Source organism: Schistocerca nitens, chromosome 9 (genome assembly GCF_023898315.1).
Source record: "Schistocerca nitens isolate TAMUIC-IGC-003100 chromosome 9, iqSchNite1.1, whole genome shotgun sequence".
Lineage (NCBI taxonomy): Eukaryota > Metazoa > Arthropoda > Insecta > Orthoptera > Acrididae > Schistocerca > Schistocerca nitens.
This window is the reverse complement of record NC_064622.1, coordinates 270,513,877-270,534,684: the sequence shown is the minus strand read 5'-3', so window position 1 is coordinate 270,534,684 and position 20,808 is coordinate 270,513,877. Positions and strand designations below refer to the sequence as shown.

General features: G+C 44.8%; 1 protein-coding gene across 2 annotated transcripts in view; it reads left to right on the top strand.

The window, feature by feature from the left end:
- LOC126202891 (protein diaphanous) overlaps positions 1-20,808 on the top strand; it is a 372,908-nt gene that overhangs the window by 75,265 nt on the left and 276,835 nt on the right. Inside the window, exon 1 of one of the 2 annotated variants that reach the window (XM_049936957.1) lies at positions 18,641-18,754. The exons of the other annotated variant lie outside the window; for it this stretch is intronic. Coding sequence (XP_049792914.1) covers positions 18,656-18,754 — 99 coding nt within the window. The 5' untranslated portion in view covers positions 18,641-18,655. Of the gene's footprint in view, positions 1-18,640; positions 18,755-20,808 lie in introns of those variants that run through there. 2 annotated transcript variants of the gene reach the window in all.

Here is a 20,808-nt window from a genome sequence, read left to right as displayed (position 1 = left end):
GGAGAAAGAGGGGGACAGTGTTCTTCACAGTCCCCAGCTCCGTCTAGTATAACAAAACGGTATTAGCCTGCGCGAAATTAGATCCATTCACCATATCAAATAAAGAATGCCGAAACATCAATGTCTCCATTTATAGTTTACCAGTCTGAAAGGGCGTCACTTTTTGAAAGTGGCAGTATGCACAAAGAACGTGCTTGAATAGCTTGTAACCCGTTGCCTTGACAAGGGTGTGCTCCAGTCCCAAAGCGTGTATACATTAATGACCTTCGGTTTGCTTTACCAACTGAACCGAGTATGAGGTTGTGTGCCGATTTATACAACGAAGTCAGTAATTTCCGTAACTTGACGTCCAAAATACGCAAACCGCATAGATTCAGTAACATTTGGAACAAAATATACACGACGCGCAGACACGGCGTTCACTTTTATCTCAGAGAAAAGTGACGATATAATAATGGATAACATTGTAGACAAAAACCATAAGAGTAGTGAAGCACTAGGTTGAGACAGTATAAATGCAGAATTGTGGGGTTATGAAAGCTTACTGTGTATTTTATACTTCCGCAGTTCAGTATGTTTGGAGGAGGACAGGAAACCTCAAAACTGGGAATCAGAAATTGTATCAGTAATTATTAAAAATAATAAAAATGTTATAATTACAGAAGGATAACATTTCTAGCTTTCTCATATAAAATACACTCTAAGACAAAAAAAGACGTACCACGAAGGAATTATCCGAATGGGACAGAAATCGGTGGATACGATGTACGTGTACAGACATACAAATGATAACTGTGTCGATAAAATAGTATGATTTATTCAAGAGATAGAGCTTCACAAACTGTAATGTTGTTGACTGGAGTAGAATTGTCGTCAGTGATTGAGTCCCGCTTGGAACTTGCCCCGGCGACCTGCGAAGACGCATCTGGAGACGCCCCAGAAACTGGTGGGATACCAACCTGACTGTTGCCCGCAATATGGCCGTATAGCCAATAGTGCCATTTTCTTTTCATAGCACGCCTCCTTTGGCCGTCGTCCGCGTCACCGTGGTAGTACAGTGAGTGGTACGTCGACGACATTCTACGCACCGTTTACTCTCCTGGGCTTGCATTTCGACACGATAATGCCCGCCCGTACACGGCGAGGGTTTCTGCTGCTTCTCCTCGTGATTGCCAAATTCCATCTTTGCTAGCAAAATCGCCGCATCTGTTCCCCGTTGAGAACGTGTGGAGCATTAGGGGTAGGGCCCTCAAACCGGCTCGGGATTTTTACGATCGAACACGCCAGTTCCACAGAAGTTTGCATGATATCCATCAGGAGGACAGCCAACAACTTTATCAGACAATGCCAAGACGAATAACTGCTTGCGTAAGGAACAGAGGTGGACCATCGAGTTATATTGATTTGCTCAATTTCTGAAGCTGATGCTCTGATTGTCTTTACTTATAGGTGACATCTGCCGATTTCCGTCCCATTTGGATAATTTTTTCGGGGAGCGTCGGTGTTTTATAAAGATTTATATGCCAGACTTAGAAACCAAGTATTAAGAAGCCTGTGTTTAGTAAAGAGTAAATGATTTTCAGAAAATGTCATTTAACTTCGGACGCGTTATTTACGATCCAAAGCACAACTGAGAAACGCAGGGAATACAACAGAAAACTAAATAAAGTGGCGGAAAAAATAATTCCTTGAAAAACAATGTCGATTTTGATCCGTTGACAGAATATGGAGCGACCCAAGTGAATGAAGGGGTATCTAGTAGCAGCACGATAGGTTTCAGGCTCACTATTCGCTTGTGGCTAGTAAAGTGTCACCCCCTGATTTGACGCCACTGGACTTTTTTTCGCCGGGGCAAACTAGTAGATGAAGCCTATTCACAAATTCTGACGACCCCAGGGGATTTAAAACATCGCATCGGTGCAATATTTGCAATTATATCTAAAAGAATCTCTTCAGTTTTTTCCCGGAAAACCTTGCAGCTGCCAGTATAAACGTGTATTGGCAGTAGAAAGTATGTATTTGGAACACACGATGGAATTTTGAGGAAGTGTATGGTCGGAATTATTTTGTAATTTCTTTTTTGTTGCTGTCGCTGATCTAATTTTGCAATTTTAGTGTGTATCTCGGCATTGAACTAATGTCGCGAAGCATTTATTTAACAGTCTTTGTACCTTAATTCCCCGTTTGACAAATCCATTCAGTTTTTGACTTGCACCTTTCTGTCAAGGCTCAGGAGGAAACGCGAGAAGTACTGTTACCGTAGTTAGCTGGTGAATCGCCCGTAAATGCCACATGTTTGCCTTTCAGTTTGTGTGTTTGTCCAGCCATGTGTAGGCAAGTATGATTAATACAGGTTTTGAAAGAAGCATTTCTCCACGTAGCTGTGTCGTGATAGAGCGCTCATCAGCATGACGCGCCAGTCCCGTACTTCCACATAAGACAGCAATCGATTTCACGTTCAAATTACACCCATCAAAAATAAGTTTTGCATCACCTCGGTTCCGAGAGTTCCGGAACCTGTACAGAAAATTTGAATAGAAATCAACATAAACATCATTCCGCCCTTTTTGTTGCTCTTGAAACACACACATTGCATGTTATACCGCTATAAGCGAGACCTTCGGAGGTGGTGGTCCAGATTGCTGTACACACCGGTACCTCTAATTCCCAGTAGCACGTCACTTGTATTGATGTATGCCTGTATTCGTCGTCGCATACTATCCACAAGTTCATCAAGGCACTGTTGGTCGATATTGTCCACTCGTCAACAGCAATTCGGCGTAGATTCCTCAAAGTGGTTGGTGGGTTACGTCGTCCATAAACAGCCCTTTTCAGTCTATCCCAGGCATCTTCGATAGGGTTCATGACTGGAGAACATGCTCGCCACTCGAGTCGAGCGAAGTCGTTATCCTGAAGGAAGTCATTCACAAGATGTGCGCGATGGGGGTGGGAATTATCGTCCGTGAAGACGAATGCCTCGCCAATATGCTGCCGATATGGTTGCACTATCGGTCGGAGGATGGCATTCGCGTATTGTACAGCCGTTACGGCGCCTTCAAAGACCACCAGCGGCGTACGTCGGCCCCACATAACGCCACCCCAAAACACCAGGGAATCTCCACCTTGCTGCACTCACTGGACAGTGTGTCTAAGGCGTTCAACCTGACCGGGTTGCTTCCAAACACGTCTCCGACGATTGCCTGGTTGAAGGCATATGCGACACTCATCGGTGAAGAGAACGTGATGTCAATCCTGAGCGGTCAATTCGGCATTTTGTTGGGCCCATCTGTACCGCGCTACATGGTGTCGTGGCTGCAAAGATGGACCTCGCCATGGACGTCAGGAGTGAAGTTGCGCATCATGCAGTCAGCCTATTGCGCACAGTGTGAGTCGTGACACGACGTCCTGTGGCTGCACTAAAAACATAATTCAATATGGTGGCGTTGCTGTTATGTTTCCTCCGAACCAAAATCCGTAGGTAGCGGTCATCCACTGCAGTAGTAGACCTTGGGTGGCCTGAACGAGGCACGTCGTGGACAGTCACTGTCTGTCTGTATCTCCTCCATGTCAGAACAACATCGGTTTGGTACACTCCGAGACGCCTGGACACTTCCCTTGTTGAGAGTCCTTCCTGGCACAAAGTAACAATGCCGACGCGATCTAACCGCGGTATTGACCGTCTAGGCATGGTTGAACTACAGACAACACGAGCTGTGTACCTCCTTCCTGGCGGAATGACTGGAACTGATCGGCTGTCGGACCCCCTCCGTCTAATAGGCGCTGCTCATGCATCTTTGTTTGCGTCTTTTGACGGATTTAGTGACATCTCTGAACAGTCAAAGGGAATGTGTCTGTGATACAATATCCACAGTCAACGTGTGTCTTCAGGAGTTGTGGGAACCGGAGTGATGCAAAACTTGTTTGTGTGTCTGTATAAAAATAGCACGTTGAAAATTCTGTAATTTGTCCGATAGAGTGAAATGGCGTTGAATTCATCTGTTTTAAAACTGCTAAACTAGCAGCAGAAATTACTGTAGCGTATTTGATACCAATATTTCTGCTATTAATATATTTATGAAGAGAGGCTTATGTCGTTTATTTGGGTGGAAACAAAATTAAGATATTGCGGTGAGCAGCTTAGCTTAATAAGTGTATAATTCTATGTAAGTTCGCCAGTGTGTGTCCCTAACACAGTTTACGTAGTCTGTGTAACATTGTGGAATGTTGTCACCTGACGTGACTGTGCACGGCGAATTACGCCCATAGCGCATCATTGCTGTGCCACCGCTGCACCCCGGGGCTGGCTTCGTTAGTGGCGCTATTATTGTTAGGAGGACACTGGAGAGTGGAGACGGTCAACGAGTAGCCGTGACCTGGTTCGGCGTGATGTCACAGGAGCGCTGAGACAGCTATATCCGCGGCGCGGCGCTTTGCGCGCGGCCTGCTCGCCATCTGCCGCTTGCCAGAGGTCCAACAGGATGCGGGCGCTCATCGCCCCCCCCCCCCCCCCCTGTCCTAGTCGCCCCACCTCCACTACACACACCAGCGTGAATATAGGCGCCACATGTCCGCACTTCTGCTCAGCCAGGCTACAGCAGGAGAGCGATCCACGAGGGGACGTCGTGGTCGAGCTCCGATATGGAACACTGCTATAGAGGGCGATTAACGAGGGCAAGCACATACGTTAAAGCGATACACAGGTGGCTATATTTCTGATGTTCATGTCCCATTCTCTCAGAGACTCTTGAAGATACGGATTTAAAATTTTGTTTAACACACTCGTAACTGGGTAATAATGTAATTATGATTTATTCGGTTTGTTAGCACAGTTACCTTTGTGCCTCTGACAATACCTTTCGCAACAGTGAAAAAGCCGTCAGTCATCAAAACGCACAACCAAAAACACTGAGAAATGCAACAACACTGTACTTCCTGTCGATGCGGGAACAGCCGAACATGGTGTCGTCTTGCCGTTCATCCATTCCATTAATTGAATCCATAGCGGTCAGCTAATCAGTAAGTCTGTCCAAACTGCTGTGTATCACTGCTAACGTACAGTCACAGCCGTACAACCAACATTACCGGAAAATCAAATCCGTAATGGAACCGAGCGGTGCTGAATTTAAGCTTGAGGTCGAAAAGTAAAATGGGCATTACTGTAGTGAAAAAGAAGCACCGTGAATTAGTGAATGAATGAAACTGTTTCCAAAAAGGATACACTGTACGCACCATCGACATTTACACTGTCGAGCAAATATTTTCAGTGCAATACGGATACATCTACATATATACTCCGCTAGCCAGCTAGCGGTGTGTGGCGGAGGGCACTATTCGCGCCAAAGTCATATCCCCCCCCCCCCCCCCCTGTTCCACTCGCGGATCGCACGAGGGACAACGACTGTCTGAACGCCTCAGTACGAGTTCTAATTTCCCTTATCTTTGAATGGTGATCATTGCGCGATTTGAAAGTTATTGGTAATAATATATGCTCTACATCCTCGGCGGAGATCGGTTTTTGGAATTTAAAGAGTAGCCCCTTCCGTTTAGCGTGTCGTCCATCTTCAAGTGTGTCCCACTTCAAACTTTCCATGAGATTTGTAACGCTCTCGTGATGACTAAATGTACCAGTCACGAATCTTGCCGCTCTTCTTTGGATCTTCTCAATCTCTTGAATCAGACCCATACAGACGAACAATACTCTATGACTGGACGAATTAAAGTATTGTAAGCAGTTTCCTTTGTTGAAGGATTGCATCGCTTCAGGATTCTACCAATAAACCGCAATCTAGAGTTCGCCTTACCCGTTGCTTGTGTAATCTGATCGTTCCATTTGAGATCATTTCGAATAGTCACACCGAGATACTTGACGGATGTTACCGCTTCCAAAGACTGGGCATTTCTTTTGTACTCGTACATTGATGGGGATTTTCGCCTTGTTATACGTAGTAGGGTACACTTACTAATATTGAGAGATAACTGCCAGTCATTATACCACGTATTTATGTTCTGCAAATCCTGAGTGATTTGTTCACAACTTTCGTGTGATACTACTTTCCTGTAGACTACAGTATCATCGGCAAACAGTCTAATGCCCTGTCAGTACCATCAACCAGATCGTTTATGTAAATCGTAAAAAGCAGCGGACCTATTACGCTGCCCTAGGGCACACCTAATGTTACGCGTGTTTCTGTTGAAGTCTCCCCACTCAGGACGACATACTGCTCTCTGTCTGTTAGAAAACGTTCTATCCAACCGCATATTTCATCGGGTAAACCGTAAGTGCGTTGTTTTTGGAGCAGGTGATAGTGCGGAACAGAGTCGAACGTCTTCCGAAAGTCGAGGAATATGGCATCAATCTGGGAGCCGGTATTTAGAGCCTGTTGTATATCATGCACAAAGAGGGCCAGCTGTGTCTCGCATGACCGCTGTTTCGTAAAGCCGTGCTGGTTTCTGCAAATGAGCTTCTCAGAGTGTAGAAAGGTCATACAAAGATAGGGAAGTTTTAGAATGAACAAAGAAATGATGACTTAATTTATTTAGGGTTTCAAAAATAACCCGTTCCTATGGTAATAGTCATCAAAGGTAAATTTGAATAGATATTTAAAAAATTGCTAAATGTGTTTAGTGGATATTAATACACGATGTAATGACCTGCCTGCGGCCAAAAATCGCAAAGTTACTCTTAACTCTTTCTGGTATTAACGTAAGTAATTCTTGTTCATTATAACACTGCAACTGTTGAGACTGGAGGTTATATATAATGAATTAGTTGCAACCAGTTGCTTTCATAGGCGCCTTTTTTTCCATGATGACATTCCTAGATGCTTGGCACCCAATCTTCAGATTTATATACGGATCGTTAGCAGCGTTTCTTTACTAACAGCACTGCAGAATTTTGCAATGGAGGTTTTTAAGATAGCTGTTGTAAAACGTCGTAAGTAAATGAAAGTACTCTCAATAACATGAGTTTTGAAGCATATTTTGTTGGCGTGTCAGATGAGAAAGAGGTGTCATTCATGTCATGTGTTATCCCACAAACATTAATGTCACGACTTCATGAGCTAGGAGCAATGTTGTCGCGCCCCGTGATGACCCGGCACGCGAACGGAAGTAAATGTGTGAATCAGGCCCGTCGATTACCAAAGACTGCCCATGCCTGACCTAGACGATGGAAAATCACATACCAATGCAGGGTCTCAAACGCTTCCCTGACGTGGTAGTGACGACACAAAACACAAGGAACGACACGAACAGGGTGAGAAAACATGTTTATTATGCTTACTACAGCAGAAACCAAGAAATAAGAACAAAAACACACAAAGATCGTCATCAAAGGAAGTGTGATGCTTACATCTCCGGCGCACTTTTTTTTTTAAAGGTTCAAATGGCTCTGAGCACTACGGAACTTAACAAAAATGGCTCTGAGCACTATGGGACTCAACTGCTGTGGTTATCAGTCCCCTAGAACTTAGAACTACTTAAACCTAACTAACCTAAGGGTATCACACACACCCATGCCCGAGGCAGGATTCGAACCTGCGACCGTAGCAGCAGCGCGGCTCCGGACTGGAGTGGGACTTAACATCTGAGATCATCAGCCCCCTAGAACTTGGAACTACTTAAACCTAACTAACCTAAGGACATCACACACATCCATGCCTAAGGCAGGATTCGAACCTGCGACCGTAGCGGTCGCGCGGTTCCAGACTGAAGTGCCTAGAACCGCTCGGTCACACCGGTCGGCCATCGTCGCCCTGTCTCAAGAAGGCACGCATGGGCAAGTCCAGAATCAAAATCATGCTCATTGTCTTCTGTGACATCAGAGGCATTGTCCACCACGAATTCGTACCTACCGGGACTACAGTGAACTCAGCTTTCTACTCGGAAATGCTCAAAAGACTGAAAAGGAGGTTCTCACGCTGCCGAAGCGACATCAAGGACAAGTGGAAAGTTCACCACGACAACGCGCAGAGTCACAGCGCCTTCATTGTCAACGACTTCCTGGTCAGGACCAAGACCCCATTGGTTCCCCAGCCTCCCTAAAGTCCTGACCTGGCTCCCGCTGACATTTTTTTGTTTCCTAAAAAGAATCATGGAAGGAAAACATTAGGACACGATTGAAAGCATCTAGGCGCATGTTACATCAGCTCCAAAGGACATTCCGGAAAACGCATTCCAGGATGCCTTCCAGGCATGGAAACACTGCCTCCAGAAGTGTATCGACGCAAGAGGGTGCTATTTTGATAATATTTGATTATTTGTACGAATATATTCAATAAACGATTTTTTATGAATTTGGTCGCATTACTTATGGAACGCACCTTGTATCCTTCCACATCTAACGCTTTCTTAAGTGCAATAAGGGGGACCAGATCATAATAACGATTAACAGCCCCTCCCTCCCCAAACGTAACACAACTTCCTTCGCACTTCACTGTTGGCACTATACGTGATGGCAAGTAATGGTCTCCATGCATTCGCTGTAACCAAACCCTTCCATTAGATAGCCATAGGATATAGCGTGCTTAATCATTTAAAATCACTTTCTTCCAGTCACTATCTATGGGGGTCACTCTTACACCACCTCCAGCTCAGCACTGACAACATGAATGTGTAGCTTGTGAGGAGCTGTTCGACCACTGTGCTCCGTTCTTTTTAACACCCTAAGCGCAGTCGTTGTGCTAACTGGACTGCGGGTAGCACTATGAATCTCACACGTGATTCCTTCCACTGATTTTATGCCACTTAAAAAAAAAAGCCCACAACTCGACGCTCCCTGTTCGTCAGTACATGAGGTCTGACTGGTCTTACTTTAGGTGTAGTTGTTCCTTCGCGTTTTCAATTCACAAACACATCGCCAACAATGGACTTGGGAAGCTTTAGAAGGGTTGAAATGCCCCTGATGGATTTGTTGCTCACGTGACATCAACAACTAGTTCACGCTCGCAGTCATTAAAGCTCTTCTGACCGACCCAGTCTGTTGTTCTCTGCTGACAACACAATACTCCCAGCCTCCTTTTGTACTAGCGGGGACCCACTTCGTGTCGTCTATTGGTCAATTCCGTATGACATAGGGGTGTCAGAATACTTTTCATCAGATGTATCGATGATTCTCCCTTGGAGAAAATGTGGTGAGTCCTTTCCACCTCCGAGCGGGGAGGCGCAGTGGTTAACACACTGGCCCCGCATTCGGGAGGACGACGGTTCAAACCAGCATGCGGCCATCCTGATTTACGTTTTCCGTGATTTCCCTAAATCGCTTCAGGCAATTTCCATTGAAAGGTTACGGCCGATTTCCTTTCCCAATCTTCCCTCATCCGAGCTTGTGCTCTGTCTCTAATGATCTCGTTGTCGATGGGCGTTAAACACTAATCTCCTCCTCCTCCCCACCAAATAAGGCTAGCGGAGGGAACGGTTTACCTTATGACGAGTCAGTGGAGATAAGTTCGTCTAAAACTAAAACATTCATAAATAAACCCGATCATGTTCTGCAAGTCTGTTGGAGCTCACCTCGTATACACACACGTGCATCACCTACCGCTGCGTAGAGCGCACAGTGGCGTCTGGAGTGTATGTAGACGACTATAGGCCACAACGCCACGTAGAGCAGCTGTGCGGGCGTCGCTGCCGGAGGTGCGTTTCGCTGGCGGCATGCTGATGATGCGCAAACACTGGCCCGCCCAAGGCCAGCGAAGGGTCTGGAGGGGCCTAACCGCCCACGCGTTGACAGCCACCGTGTGCTGAACAGCGCCCGCCGCTGTCTCTCGTCTTGCAATTGCTCGTATTCTGGCTTTGCTGCGGAGGGTACAGCTGTTATAAACATTCGGCCGGTGTCAGTCTCATTAAATAATTTTGTGTGTGCAACAGTCCACGGCGTCGCTATATTTTTGTCCTTTATGGGCTGAACAAGTTCGACTTCGCAGTCAGTAACAAACAACATACAGATATCATATATGTAGCAAGTCGCAACAGATGTAACATACAGATCAATACACCAGCCCTGGTGTGGAATCACGTATAAACATATTTAACATCCAACCAATGAGAAAAGTCTGCACGTGGTCATATAGAGAATATCACCAGCATCAATTTTTAGAATGTGCAAGTTTCAACTTTTCTTGCACTCTTCCAAAAACAGTTCTTCTTGGAGACTGCGGGCGGTCATTTCAATCCATATCATCCATAGACCATAAACGAGATACTGATTCTTTCCATTCCTAGCGAAAAGCAGTCGCTCTCACGTCGTATGTATTGCAACAAGCGGCAGCACGTGGCCAGCGCAAACAGTATCACAACCATGTCCTCTCGATACACAGCTTACAAAATAGTGACGCGATTAAATACCAGTAGAAAAGGGTGACCTATCCAAATGGAAATTGGTGTCGAGGAGGGCCCTGATGCAGTGTCTCGTGTGACTCCATACCGGCGACGGCGATACGGTGAAACTACGGAATAGCGTCGTGAATAAATTAACAGTGCCAGAGACTGAACGTTCCGTTTATCACTACTTACACTAAGGCTCCCACAGTCGTTATTATTTCGCCTTTTCAAGATGGAAAAGTTTATATAAAATAGTTTATCCATTTTTCCAACGTAGAGAAATATAATATTTATCTAGAGTCGGGTGCAAAAAAATACGTTTGCAACCACCTAAGCGATGACGTAACACTGTCCAAGGCTAAGGAGCGAGCGAAACGCGTACAGTATACAAGAGTCTGTCTTCTCCACGCGGTGTGCAACCCCTTCCTCCGCTTTAATCGGTGTTTCTTTCGTTGTTACCACAGCAACCAGTTGGTCCCAAGTACACCAACTACCAGAGTCACAGTGAATACCTTTAGTTCTTCTAGTCATCAGATACAAGAGAATAAAATGTACAGCCGGCCGCGGTGGTCTAGCGGTTCTGGCGCTGCAGTCCGGAACCGCGGGACTGCTACGGTCGCAGGTTCGAATCCTGCCTCGGGCATGGGTGTGTGTGATGTCCTTAGGTTAGTTAGGTTTAAGTAGTTCTAAGTTCTAGGGGACTTATGACCTAAGATGTTGAGTCCCATAGTGCTCAGAGCCATTTGAACCAATAAAATGTACACCATCTTATCAAAAGTATCCGGTCACCCCTATGTGAAGCGGAATTGACCAATAGAAGTCATGAGAAGCGTCCCCGCCAGTATAAAAGGAGGCAGGGAGTAGTGTGTTGCCAGTAAAGAAACAGTAATAGCAGAATGGGCCGGTCAGGAGAGCTCAAAAAAATGGTTCAAATGGCTCTGAGCACTATGGGACTTAATATCTGAGGTCATCAGTCCCCTTGAACTTAGAACTACTTAAACCTAACTAACCTAAGGACATTATACATATCCATGCCCGAGGCGGGATTCGAACCTGCGATCGTAGTGGTTGCGCGGTTCCAGACTGAAGCGCCTAGAACCGCTCGGCCTCACCGGCCGGCCCGGAGACTGAACCATAAGCCTTTGTAAATATTGTCTAATACTATCCACTCAGCTATGTTGGCTGGTAAAAAATTTTGGAAATTTATGAGGCTTAACACGAGACGTTTAGAGAGGCGGCTATTGATTCAAAGAGCGAAATACGTGGAGGAATAGGACGAGGAAGAAAAAAAGAAGAAAAAGATGAAATTGGGGAGTTGAATAAAGTAATATAAGGGAAAAAGAAAATGAAAATTGAAAGAAAATGGAGTATAAGAGGAGATACTGAGAGAAAATGGAAGAAAAATAACACCGCCGTTGCATTTGGTAACAAGAGTTTTGACTAATTTGATTACAAATTATACAAAGATCGTCGGATTTATATCCATACTGAAACAGAGATGACTTAAAACAGAAACATTCATACGGCTATACATACTGAGAAAACGGCCTGGCAGAGTACTATCTGGTCATTATACCCGACAAGCCTCCTTGTCGTGGGTGGCGGGCCCTCTTCCCAGTCCCATCCGCGAACGTTGCGTGAGAAGTACGACATTGGATAAACCTCCACCTGACCTCTAGTGTATCTGATTTTTTTAAGTCGTGATCCAGTCGCGAGATATGTATGAGTGGATCTAATATTTTGCAAGACTCTTCTCAGATAGTACACTCTTAGAGTTTCAACAGTAAACCTCTCCGTGACGTACAACGTCCGTCTTGTAGCGTCTGACAAAGGAGTTTGTTGAGCATCTCCGTAACATTGTTCGTTGTTACTAAACTATCCCATGACAAAACATGCCAGTCTTTGCTGTATGTTCTCTATATCATATATTAATCCACCCTGGTATCCCGTCCGACAATGATAAGCAAAACTCAAGAATCGGTCTTGCGTTTTGTGAGCAACTGCTTTCGTGGCGAAGTTACTTAATTAAGATTCTCAAATGAATATATTTTACTACATCCATACTCTGCAAACTGCTGTGAAGTACTTGGCAGAGGGTATCTCCCATCGTGCCAGGTATTTGGGCTTCTTTCCGTTCCATGAACTGCATAAACGCCTTTGTGCGTGCTGTAATTAATCTTTTCTTCACGATCCCCACGGAAGCAATGAGTTGTTGTTATGAGGGCATATTCTACGTCTTCACCAATTAAGTTAACTTAATTGGCGAAGACATCGAATATGCAATAATAACAAAAAGTGGCGAATCTATGAATGAATGGTAAGGAATCTAGAGATATAGTATAACCTCCTACTCATTGCTTCCGTGGGAATCCAACTTAACCTAGACCTCGTGTCATGTTGCGATTCAGTCACCACAGCCTCTAGAGATCTAGTTTACCGCGAAAGAGATGAGTTCTCGTGTTTTAGAAAGGCCCTAAGCTGATCAGAATAAATAAATAAAACATGTTGTAATATTTATGGATTTACAGCCATCATATTCAGCTACAAGAAGCAGTTCTTAGAGCAGTTGACAAAGCAGCAGTGGGGAAAATGACGTAATGTGGTGTGAGCTACAGATGTCAGATGGTTTATTCGGTACAGGTGTCTTGAGAAAGATGGCCTAAATTGTGGTCGTCCTCCGCGATTGGCTGTTGTGTCTGGATGTAGCGCGCCAAAATTATAAACTTCCGTTATTAATATTAGAAAAACTAAACAGCGAATTTACGTGCCTTTCATATAGAAGCATCTTTCAACAACAAGCTGTCACTCCATTATTTCAAAAGTGTTAGTTACCAGCAGAATAATAAATAATTGCTAAACGAGAAGGCAGGCGAAGCACTTCGGAAATCTTCGGGTAGCGCCAAACTTGGTGGCGGGCGAAGAGGTTCGGCTGTGAGATCAGAGCTCTGTTGGCAATCTTGGAGGACAGACAAGTCTGCCGCGGTCGGAGTTGGTTAAGAAGTTAATTAGCAATCTCTGGTTTTGGGCAAACCGTGGTTCATTATTTTCTTTATTCTCTGTAGAAGTGTGAAGAATAGAAATTATCTGTGATTAATACAGTGGACAATAACTGTGCGGTTTCTCGTATTCTGCTAATAATAAGCCAGTGGCATCGCGTTTAAGCAGAACAATTCAAAAATGAATTATTGAGATAATATCTTGATAATTTTTACTTATGGACCGTCTGACAGCAACGGAATAAAACACAATTTTAGTGCCATATGCGTTTCGCCTTTATTTTCTGCAAGGCATCATCAGTGGCAGGTTGCATGGACAATTTCTTACATATTACGCTCCTGTTGCATTTTTGGTGTTGTTCTTCTTCTTATGAATGCCAATTTGCTTTTTTCCACATTCCACAGCACTATGAACTGAATGCTTGTTTCAATGCAACTAAAATGCACTAAAATTATGTTTTATTCAGTTGCTGTCAGACCGTCCATAAGCAAAAATTATCAGCATACCGTAATATTACACGCAACTGAGGAAGACAGGACTACGAAAGTTGGAGATAATATCTATTCCTCGCTAAGAGTTTGTTACAGCCTCAAGATAATGGATTCACTACCTACGTTCTGTTTTCTGCGCACGGGACAACTATTATAGAAGACCGCAGGTTGGTAAAGATTATTCAGAACTTACTCATTCCATTTAGGGCGGTGGAAGCAACTAGACACCTCGCAAGTGCTGCAATTTGAGTACAAATAAGACCAGTGACAGGTTTCTGTGGTAACACAGAGGTGGTGGTATGAAGGGAAGAAATGTTCGAGGGGAGAGATTTGTCATACACACGCAAATCAATCTCTCTCTCTCTCTCTCTCTCTCTCTCTCTCTCTCTCTCACTTACCGTAATAATATGTACCTGTTACCAATGGCTGATCCGAACTCGACGTCCTGCCTTCATCAGTGCCATCTCCGAACTGACAAGTGAAGAAGTAAGACTGCAACAGACTTGGTGTTGGGACACTATCTGGCGAGATAAGATACAGCTCAGCTCTCTGAGCTGGTGCGCCGTAAGTTGAAGGGGGTCGCCAGGAGAGCGCCGTGCGCCGTGCCGGGGGCCGAGGTGTGCCGTGCGCAGTCATTTAGCCAGTCAGTGCGAGGCATGTCGTCCGAGCGGTGGGACCGCACGCTCAAGGAGGACCGCGACCGCGCCGGCGGTGGCGCCGACGACGTCGACGCGCACCTGCGGACCTACCCGTCACGGCGCCGGAAAAAAGCTGGCAGTGACCCGCAGACTTCGGCAGCGGCCACTCTCCTCCGTGTCACCAACCTCAGACACTCCCGGGAAGATGGCGACGGTGCCGAGGCGGCGTCAGGCTCCACGCTAAAGAGGAGGTCCACCTGGAGAGGCACCAAGGACGCCTTTGCCAAGGTTTGTCTCGGGTGCTGCAAGTTCAGCTCTCGTACTGTCCACAGCAGAGGAGAATGCGCGCGACAGGAATGCGGCTGCAGGTCCTGACAATCTACAGCAGAATAAAATATCGTTACTGCAATTGCACCAACGCTGAGTGACTGGCTTTTCATATAAGAGCAACGTAAATGTACTATATCATCACATATTTTCAACGTGCTGACACTTCTCGAGTAAAAACGGTCATATTCCCTATTTATATGGCCGTGGTGTCAGTGGCTGCTGTGTAAATAGTTCAGTAAGTTGGTATTGTGTATGCAATAGGTGAAATGCGCTTTTTTCGTCATGACAAGCGTTTCGTCTTATTCAATTAAAACATCGAGCCACTATCGCTGAAGAGTTTTAAGTGAACAAGATGCGACATGGCGATAAAACAACGCATTTTTAAAAACTGCTTACACAGTATCTACCGCTCGACCTAATCATTGATATTGTATTCCGCACGAGGCTCCATGAAGCTGGGTTTTCTACAGCAGCGTGGGCCTTGCTTCATTATTTAGCACACTGTAGTTACATCTACATCTATACTCTGCAAACCACTGTGAGCTGTACGGCACGGCGTATTACCCTTTGTACCAGTTATTAGCGCACCTATCCGTTCCGTTAGAGTATGTGCGAGAAAACGATGATTGCCTCAATGCTCCTGTGCGCTTTGTACTTAGGCGATTATTGTCTTCATGACCCCTACGGAAGCGATGGGTAGGGGGCTGTTGTATAAACCTAGTTTCCTCTCTTACTGCTCAGTCTTGACACTTTTTGATTACGCTTTCACGGTGATGGTTGGCATCTATCTCCAAGCATTCGTCAGTTCAGGTTTTTCAGCACCTCCGTGACTCTTTCCCATGCGTAAAAGAAACCTTTGTCAATTCGTGGCGACCTGCTCTGTATGCGTTCTAAATCCCCCATTAGTCCTGTTTAGTATGGCTCCTATACACTTGAGCACTATTCTAGGATGGCTTGCATGACTGTTATGTGAGCAATCACCTTTCAAGAATGATTGCATTTTCTTTTACCAGTGCACCGAAGTCTGCAACCTGTTTTACTTACAGCTGTGCCTACGTGCTCGTTGCATTCCATATCCCAACGAAATGCAATACTTCCCCATTGATAGCTGTATCTTCTGGGAGAAGTATGAGGTTGAGAGTATTATGTGCCACGTCCTTAGTATGTTACTGGAGAACGATTAACCACGCTCTTAGATCCAAGTACAACTGACTTTCACATCCAGTTTACTACTGATAAAACTTCCAGCTTGTGATGACTTAGTCGATTCCCTCTGGCAAAAGGAGATAAAATGGATGGTGTGATAAAGTTACGTGTGAACCATGGAGGCTGTAGAGTACGCGAGTCGTAGAGCATGTACTGCAAGATGTGGTTTCTAATATTGGTCCATCAAGCAGTTTTAAATCAATGGTGAGCTGAATCCCATTTCCGATCAAAGTTTCTCGACGTGTGGTCATCATTTGTTCAAAATGTTTCGAATGGCTCTGAGCACTATGGGACTTAACATCTGAGGCCATCAGTCCCCTAGACTGAGAACTTTCTAGCCGTCCGGGATGGCCGAGCGGTTCTAGGCGCTACAGTCTGGAACCGCGCGACCGCTACGGTCGCAAGTTCGAATCCTGCCTCGGGCATGGATGTGTGTGATGTCCTTAGGTTAGTTAGGTTTAAGTAGTTCTAAGTTCTAGGGGACTGATATCTTCAGAAGTTAAGTCCCATAGTGCTCATAGCTATATAAACCATTTTTAGAACTACTTAAACCCAACTAACCTAAGGACATCACGCACATCCATGCCCGATGCACGATTCGAACCTGCGACCGTAGCGGTTGCGCGGTTCCGGACTGAAGCGCCTAGAACCGCTTGGCTACAACGGCCGGCATCATTTGTTCCCTAGTCGTCATCTCACCAGACGTAGTACTTACAGATATCTGGTCACATGTGTGTCCTAGAGCACTTTATGACCTCTGATCGTCGATGATGTTCAGCAATAGGATTCAGATCAGCTTTATAAGGAACGACACTAGGTTTCAGTGCGGAGTATGACTTTAGTGAATCTAGGACTAAGGAGGCCTGTTCAACTTCTTAAACTGTCTCTTATGCACGGCCTCGTGTAGCACAGGAAGTTTATCGTGGAGTGTCATTCGTGATTCTGAGACTGCCGAATTCTGGTTTGCTTTTGCTTAGCATTAATTTTTTCTTTTGTTCTTAGGTAAGCCGTGTGTATTTGCGATTTGTGTTTTATTTCTTAGACGATAAATTAGCGTCTGGTATGATAGTTGACGACACGTAACCTAATAGGTTCATTTTAGTATTGGAGTTCAGAGTGTTGGCTTCCGACAGTTAACTGAAAGAAGTCAGGACATAACTAAAGACTTCCGCGGCCGATGTCATGATGATTAAATTCATTCTGCGTGTTGTGTCGCGTCATTGTTTACAATACTTTAATTATAAACTATAAAACCGACGTTTCGGCCGTATTACGATGGCCTTCCTCAGGGCAAGGCCGCTGTAATACGGCCGAAACATCTGTTTTACAGTTTATAGTTAAAGTGTTTCACAGAGACAGAAATCGTGTTTTCTGAATACATTTAGCGGAAAAAAAACGAAAACTGTTGTAATAGTTCTCCTCATATTCATAGCCACAATCAGGTCCTCTCTCATACTCGCAGACGAGCTTCTATATTCCATTGTTGATCCAAAAGGTCGACATTGACAAGGAACGGTCATCCACAGCTGTCTTCTTCCTGAATATTTGAGCAATCTTTTTTATTTATTATTTTATAAATTGTCTGCTCCTACAATACAACATCGTGTTTGATGTGTAGCTCAGAAGAACAGACGCTGAATTACACACACACACACACACACACACACACACACACACACACACACACACACACACACACCTTTCGTAGTGCGTGATGTTTTATCTTCGATATAGGAAACTTACGCTCTAGATAACTCCTGCATATTTTTTTCCGTTTCGCCGAGATTCTAAGTTGTCGTTAACAATACAGACGTGTTGTGTCCTGTCCCTACCGTGTGACACAACGTTGCTGTGGGACGTGTCGTCGCTTTGCTGCCAGCGCGTATTCCGGATAGCTGTTATCTTGTTTTTGTTCTGGAAACTAGCCCGCTAACACGCCTGCTCGGCGCGCGGCTCTGGAACCGGCCATCTTCTCCCCGCACTCGAGCGATATCGGAAAGATAAGAAAGGGCCGTGTGTTGAGCTCATACAAATCCATCTTCTACCTGTCAGACACTCCAGTTGTTGTTTCATGCAGATGCTCGGCAGTCTGCTCAGAGAGACAATTATGATTACGTGGGTACGTTGCGGAGACTGTCGGCTGTCCGAGGTGCGTTTCCTGCACGTGCTGTGCACAGACTGGAGGTTCGTAGTAATCTACGGGAGAGACGCGGATCGCGCCAGAAGGGTGAGCGAGTCGGTTCTCGGGGTTCCGGAGTTTGAGAACAGCAAGAGTCTAGAGAGGAGGTCCTTCCGGGAGAGCCGAAGAGAGCGCACAGAGTCACTAAAGCTCGTACGGGATCACCACCAAGTGGAGCGGCACCATCAGAAGACGCAAGAGGTCGCCAGCGCCGTAGGAAGTGGGAGTGCGAAGAAGACGGAAAGAAAAGACCAGGAGGAGGGAGAAAATAGGAATAACAGTGCCCAAGAGGACATCGAGGTGAACCAGGAGCACGAGTCAAACACTGGAGAAACATCAAAGAACGAGATTCGCAAAGTGTCCCTTGAGAATCCCAGCTGTAGTGCAGGAAGACGGAACATCGAGGCTTTCCGTAAGAAGGTGGCCAGAGGCGGCCGAAGAGCTACAGAGGAGGAGGAGGAAAGGAAGGGCGTCGTTATAGCAGAGGAGGCATCATGTGCCGAACCGTCATCGGAAGCAGCGGCACCGTACTGTCGTTCTGGTCGACTGGAGGATGGCCAACCGCAGAAGATGCGGAGACAGCGCCAAGAAAGGTTTGGCTACATTTTTTCCTCATCTTGCAGACAACTGCTGTATCCAGAATGAGATTTTCACCCTGCAGCGGAGTGAAAATCTCATTCTGGAAACATCCCCCAGGATGTGGCTAAGCCATGTCTCCGCAACATCCTTTCTTTCAGGAGTGCTAGTTCTGCAAGTTTCGCAGGAGAGCTTCTGTAAAGTTTGGAAGGTAGGAGACGAGATACTGGCAGAAGTAAAGCTGTGAGTACCGGGCGTGAGTCGTGCTTCGGTAGCTCAGTTGGTAGAGCACTTGCCGCGAAAGGCAAAGGTCCCGAGTTCGAGTCTCGGTCGGGCACACAGTTTTAATCTGCCAGGAAGTTTCAACTGCTGTATGTTTCTGATTTAGAGGCTTGACATTCAAACGGCAAATGAAGTTTTTCCCCAGTCAACCTCCTTAGTGAACAGTCTTCCCAATCTCGCCCCCCCCCCCTCCTCCCCTTGGAGATTCGTGGCGTTCCATAGCTTTCTTGACATCTGTCACACATGCGTTAGATGGACGGCCTCGTTTCCTTTTTCTATCTTCTTTGGCTATCTATTGTCTTCCATTACGTCCCCATTCATTTCCATAATTTTTCTGTTTGTTTGTTTGTTTGTTTCTTTCTTTCTTTCTGATGGGAGTCTAAACTTGAGATTCTAGCACTTGGTCTTCAGTAATTCATTTCCCTGAATAACAGTGGATCTTTTTCTCTCTAGCTTATTTTCTACATTATTGATCAATATATACATATGTTTTCTCCTATTATTTTGTGTATAATGTTTTTCATTTTATTTGTGGTCTTATTAGTCCAGAGGATTGAGTTTGTCAAATGACACGTTTATTTTGCCCAATCTTCTTTTTAATATCGTGTACGTCCTGTCCATTCGCAAATATCGTTACAACTAGATGTTAAAAGAACAACAACGTTAAATAACTAAATTCCAAGCATTTAAATTATACGGTTCGCCATCACTCTCCGCCATGTACTCAGTTTTCTTTGTAATAGTAATAATGATAAAAATTAAAAACTATCTAATCTCACGGTAAACACCAGAAAAAGAAGATTGAAATTTTATGGGGATATCCACAAACTCCTAACAACAAGGTTCACGCACAAAATCGCGACGTTCAAGAACGACTTTAAACTGTAATCTGGGTCCAACAGGTCAAAAATAATTTAGAAAAAGGCTCATATAAGTCCACCAGACATTCCCAACAGAAATTTATAGAGACAAAGACTTAACAAATGGTACGTACTGCCAGTAAAAGAAGGTACCATTGGGTCAGGGGCAAACTGGCAGAAGAAAGAAAAAGAATCCACAGAGGTAAAATGAGGGCTGCTTGGAAACTCCAAAGATTGAAACATAATAGCTTTGCATAATCCAATACGGCCCAGTCGCTCGTAGAACAATTATTATTATTATTTTTTTCTTTACTTTCTCAGACGTTAAGTCTGGTTAAAAATGGAAAGTGACGCGGACCTTGATCAGGCGTCACTTCCTTTTAACTGTACGGTATGTGTTATATTGCATTTAGGAACTTTCGGGTAATTGAACATGTATCAATAATTACAGATTTCTGTAGTTGTATACATAAATTTGGATGTAGCTGTATTGCATTGATGTTCTGGTGGATATTGTGTGGTATGGCTCCTGTAGTTGATAGTATAATTGGTATAATGTCAACTTTATCCTGATGCCACATGTCCTCGACTTCCTCAGCCAGTTGGATGTATTTTTCAATTTTTTCTCCTGTTTTCTTTTGTATATTTGTTGTATTGGGTATGGATATTTCGATTAGTTGTGTTAATTTCTTCTTTTTATTGGTGAGTATGATGTCAGGTTTGTTATGTGGTGTTGTTTTATCTGTTATAATGGTTCTGTTCCAGTATAATTTGTATTCATCATTCTCCAGTACATTTTGTGGTGCATACTTATATGTGGGAACGTGTTGTTTTATAAGTTTATGTTGTAAGGCAAGCTGTTGATGTATTATTTTTGCTACATTGTCATGTCTTCTGGGGTATTCTGTATTTGCTAGTATTGTACATCC